Source organism: Nuphar pumila, chromosome 5, assembly GCF_984573655.1.
Source record: "Nuphar pumila chromosome 5, dmNupPumi1.hap1.1, whole genome shotgun sequence".
Lineage (NCBI taxonomy): Eukaryota > Viridiplantae > Streptophyta > Magnoliopsida > Nymphaeales > Nymphaeaceae > Nuphar > Nuphar pumila.
In genome coordinates, this window is record NC_143253.1 from 48,549,609 (window position 1) to 48,554,619 (window position 5,011).

At 42.4% G+C, this 5,011-nt stretch overlaps 1 protein-coding gene across 1 annotated transcript; it reads left to right on the forward strand.

Annotated features, from left to right (window-relative positions):
- The first annotated feature begins 283 nt into the window (after positions 1–283).
- On the forward strand, positions 284–4,469 carry LOC149837535 (tubulin alpha-3 chain-like). Its single transcript, XM_090006103.1, has 3 exons — positions 284–484; positions 2,914–3,148; positions 3,240–4,469. Exons 1-3 carry the CDS (start codon positions 392–394, stop codon positions 4,262–4,264), a joined length of 1,353 nt encoding a protein of 450 aa, XP_089862229.1. The 5' UTR covers positions 284–391; the 3' UTR covers positions 4,265–4,469.
- Positions 4,470–5,011: the final 542 nt, after the last annotated feature.

Below are 5,011 nucleotides of genomic sequence, written 5' to 3' on the forward strand. Positions count from 1 at the left end.
TACATCTGATCCGAATCTAGTCTAGTTATATATTGGATCGGATTATGTACTCTTATCTATAACTGAACTGTATCTCTATCAGAAGTTCCACACCATCTGAATGGATATGGATGTGGATGCGGACAGCGGACTAACCCCTGGCTGATCCATATCCGAATGAAACTCCGAGGGAAACCCTGGTTAAATAACTAACCGCGGTTAAGGCCGACGTGATCTTTTGGTGGCCCTCCACTACTCGCTGCTCTCTTTCTCTCTGCTATAAAAGGCAACGAAAATGGCGTAGCGTCCGCATGGTCGCGGAGGGAATCTAGTTGGAGGCGTCTTCATAAACGTCTTCTTCCCAAATCTTCCTTCTTCTTTTCCGGTCTCGTGTTTTCGATTCCTCGCGAAGATGAGAGAATGCATCTCGATTAACATCGGTCAGGCCGGCATTCAGGTCGGGAATGCGTGCTGGGAGCTTTACTGTCTCGAGCACGGCATCCAGGTAACGGTCTCTCATCAGTGTTAGTGGAGAATAATGGTTTTCCTTTTTTACAAGATGTTAAGATCGATCTTAGTCATTTTTTCCATCATCATTTCATCTCTTCTTTGAAGAACTGGTTATGTAGTTTTGTTTTTCTTTAAGTGCACTGGAGCGTGCGATTTTTTTGATGTTGAACTGGATCTCCATTCTTTTTCCCTCACCCTTTCCTGTTTTCTTTGGAGATATGGTGGTATTGATCTTGTTATTCGTCGGATGTGATAGAGAAAGGAAGTTTGTTGATGTTATGGTCGATTTCGTTCTTTTCCCTTCGCTATTTCACCTCTTATGTGAAGATCCGGCAATGCTAGTCTTGATTTTCGTCAGATTTAACGGAGGATGGTTGTTTCCTGTTGGCGAAGTTGGTTTTTTGCGAGTTCCTGCGTAGAATGATGGTTATATCATGCTTCGCTTTTTCTTTTTTCTGTTTTCCTGTTGGATCTGTAACTCGATATAGATGAATGTAGAGAGGTATATACCCGGTTTCCATTGAGGAAACATGTGATCTGTATTTTTTCTTTTTAAGGAGTCCGATTGATGTAAAGAAATTATTTCATTTCGGATTTTAAGCTTCCTCTGCGGTTTATCGTTTGAATATCCTAGATCTGGAAAGAAATTCTCGTTGTAGTTTAGATCTATTTAGAGGAACAGGGTTTCACTGATATTTCTCGATACTTGCGTTCTTTTTCTGCTAATATTTTTTATCTTCTATGGGATGTAATGGCTTTTGTGATATTTCTTTTCCTCTCTCGTTTGCTAGGTCTGTAAGGAAATGCATTTATTTATGTATATCCTTGTGTGTCTTGCTAATTCTTAGGTCCGATCTATGCAGAGGAAAGAGCACTTTTAGGATGGCCTTGATCATTATGTTCTTCCTTTCGTATGATTCTAGATCCGTTAATAAATGTAATTATCTGCTGCATCCATTTGTATTTTTACACATTCTAGGGCATATGAATATTCATTCTTTGTTTTATCTTGTTTGAGAAAATCCTTAGTTTGTTTCAAAAAATTATTTAACTTTCTACATCGCACATCTTTCGAGAATTTTATTCTCTTTTATCTGGCTTTGGATGAGTTCGTAATGTTGATCTGTATCTATTTGGAAATGTAATTGATGCTACAATCCCTTGTGCAGATGTGTGGTCAGATCTGTGTAGGGTGTTGGCATCTTATCTTTCTCTCCCTGTGTCTATCAACCTTCTTATTTATTCTTTAACTTAAAGCAATATTGGAACAAAATTTGTAAATGTCCACTTAATTTTTTAGTTTGAGTGTTTTATTTGTTTTCCTTTTGCGTTTTGACTGATCTATAAGAACATATATACTTGAGATCACAAGAGTCTTCCCAATGACAAGTTTCTCGAAAGTTTTGGCCTTCCTTTCAAGGAGGTAATGAATTTTGTTAAAGTGTGACATTGTTTTTTTCCTTTTTTTTATTCTCATTTTCCAGTTTTGTCATGGCAGGTTTTGATCCGCGCATGCCTTTGCATTTTGACGTTAAATGTAGATGTATTCCTCCTTTCAGAAAATGTGCTTCTTTGATTTTTCTTTACTCGTTTTGATTTGTCAAGAAGCATTACTGTGAAATGTTTTCCTGACACAGTGAATATTTATGTTATGTAATATTCTTTTCCTCCTCCCAAGTGAAAATTTTTAAACTACATGAACTCATTTTTGTATTCCATCAATGTTTCTTCCCGTGGTCTCTGTTTTTCTAATAGCAGCTGTTAAAACAATCTGCTACCTTGCCTTTCTGACAAAAGAGAGTTGCTCCAGAAATACTTGCTGTAAAACTGTGTTTTTTGTCTTTTTTTGCATTGTCGTTCTATATATTGAGGCTCTCAGCCCCAAGATCATAGAGGTAGAGATCCTCTCTGAACATACCTTCCTTCCCATGTTAAAGTTTTTTCTTACAGTTAAGGTAGGTCGTCTAGTTACAAAGGATGCATTTGTTGTTCTGTTTTGTTTCCTGTCTGGAAGGGTTGAATACCAAGAAGCAATATCCTGAAACGCTGAATTGCTAGATGTATCCTGTCTCTGGTTTGATGGTCAAATTGTATATCTACGTTGCAGTAGATCTTATAGTCTCGTTTTTCTTAAGTTTGCTAGTTAATTTGTAATATCTAAGGCACTAGTTTTGTGATTGTCCACTTTCCATTGTGATAGTCCCATGCTTCAATGATTCCACAAAGGTTATTTTTCTCGTTTACATGTGATGTATCATTATTGCCTGATATATGAACCTGCCTCTGCAATTTGTATCTATAAGCTTGTGCTTCCCCTTGCTTTATTTGCTATTGTTAGGAATAAGAATTAGCTCTTATGGTGCGTCAGTTATCATACATGTTTAATGTTGTCTAGTTTCTCATGGTTGTGCTATTTGTCTGAAGCCTGATGGACAAATGCCGGGAGACACCACTGTTGGTGGTGGGGATGATGCTTTCAATACCTTCTTTAGCGAGACTGGTGCAGGAAAGCACGTTCCTCGTGCAATTTTTGTTGACTTAGAGCCTACTGTTATCGATGAAGTAAGGACAGGGACATACCGCCAGCTCTTCCACCCCGAGCAGCTCATCAGCGGCAAAGAGGATGCTGCTAACAATTTTGCCCGTGGCCATTATACCAGTATGCGCATATTCTTTATCCCTTTGTGCTTCTGAATTCTGCATTAACTTGCATGTGTTTCTGACTGCTCTCTGTATCTGTTGATCCTTAGTTGGGAAGGAGATTGTGGACCTTTGCTTGGATCGCATCCGAAAGCTTGCTGATAACTGTACTGGCCTCCAAGGTTTCCTCGTCTTCAATGCTGTAGGTGGTGGCACCGGCTCAGGCCTCGGATCTCTTCTGCTGGAACGTCTCTCTGTGGACTATGGAAAGAAATCCAAGCTCGGCTTTACTGTTTATCCTTCCCCACAGGTCTCCACCTCTGTCGTTGAGCCCTACAACAGTGTTCTCTCCACGCATTCCCTCCTTGAACACACAGACGTGGCTGTCCTGCTCGACAACGAAGCCATCTACGACATTTGCAGGCGCTCCCTCGACATCGAGCGCCCTACCTACACCAACCTGAACCGCCTCATCTCGCAGGTCATCTCCTCACTGACGGCATCCCTGCGTTTTGATGGTGCACTGAACGTCGATGTCACAGAATTCCAGACCAATTTGGTTCCTTACCCCAGGATCCACTTCATGCTTTCTTCTTATGCGCCGGTGATCTCCGCCGAGAAGGCTTACCACGAGCAGCTCTCTGTGGCGGAGATCACCAACAGTGCCTTTGAGCCGTCCTCCATGATGGCGAAGTGCGACCCTCGGCACGGGAAATACATGGCCTGCTGCCTCATGTACAGGGGAGATGTTGTGCCCAAGGACGTGAACGCTGCCGTTGCCACGATCAAAACCAAGAGGACCATCCAGTTCGTCGACTGGTGCCCCACCGGTTTCAAGTGCGGGATCAACTACCAGCCACCGACGGTGGTTCCCGGTGGAGATCTCGCCAAGGTACAGAGGGCGGTGTGCATGATCTCCAACTCGACCAGTGTGGCGGAGGTGTTCTCCCGCATCGACCACAAGTTCGACCTCATGTATGCCAAGCGTGCCTTCGTGCACTGGTACGTTGGTGAGGGGATGGAAGAGGGCGAATTCTCGGAGGCACGTGAGGACCTGGCCGCGCTGGAGAAGGACTACGAGGAGGTTGGGGCCGAGTTTGACGGCGAGGAAGGCGATGAAGGGGACGAGTACTGAACGTGTGTCCGTGCTCATCTATCAGATTTGTTTTAATTGCTGTGTCTACTTTGTTTTTGTGGCTTGTGGTTGTTAAAAAGGTTGCCTTTTGCTTGTTTCGGTTCAGTTTCTGTGCGGACTTTTTCGTAATATGATGTGGTGAACCGCCCTGTTTATATCATTCGGGTTGGAATCTATAACGCTTTGAGTTGGATCCAGTTTCAAATCTCATTTTAAGGCATATGTTAGATTCATAATGGTGGGAAGATCTGTAGGTTTTTGAAAGGCAAGCTGGGTTGTTAGTCCGACCCCTACCAGTTATACAACTATACCATTGGGTTTTGAACCTGCAGCGTCCAAACACAAGGTCTGTAGGTTCATATTGAATCCGATGCCTTGGGCAGTCTCATACCACTAAGGGCCCCCAGGGGGGTTTCCGTGGATACGCACGGAAGTGTTTCCGCGAGCCCCACCATGGCTACTTCAACACTGCCCTCTCTTTCCCCGCCAAAGAGGGCCGTTTTCTAAAGGTGTAAGTGGGTTATTTCAGTTTGGATTTAGCTACGTTTCATCAGGCCCATTTTTGAATTGGTAATCAGGTTTTGGTTTCAAGATTTTATTGGATAAAGTATAAAACATAGTAATCAATATAGGCAATATTTTGAAAATGTGGCAATATTGTGGGCAACTTAAAGTAAGCTGATGATATTGGTGAAATAACATTTAAAAATAACGTGATGTTGTCACTGTACTCTTGTAATCTTTTAT

Coding starts and splice junctions, on each gene's coding strand:
- LOC149837535 (XM_090006103.1), top strand. CDS start 392: ATGAGAGAATGCATCTCGATTAACATCGGTCAGGCCGGCATTCAGGTC. Junction 485..2,913: donor GTCTCGAGCACGGCATCCAG/GTAACGGTCTCT, acceptor ATTTGTCTGAAG/CCTGATGGACAAATGCCGGG. Junction 3,149..3,239: donor TGCCCGTGGCCATTATACCA/GTATGCGCATAT, acceptor GTTGATCCTTAG/TTGGGAAGGAGATTGTGGAC.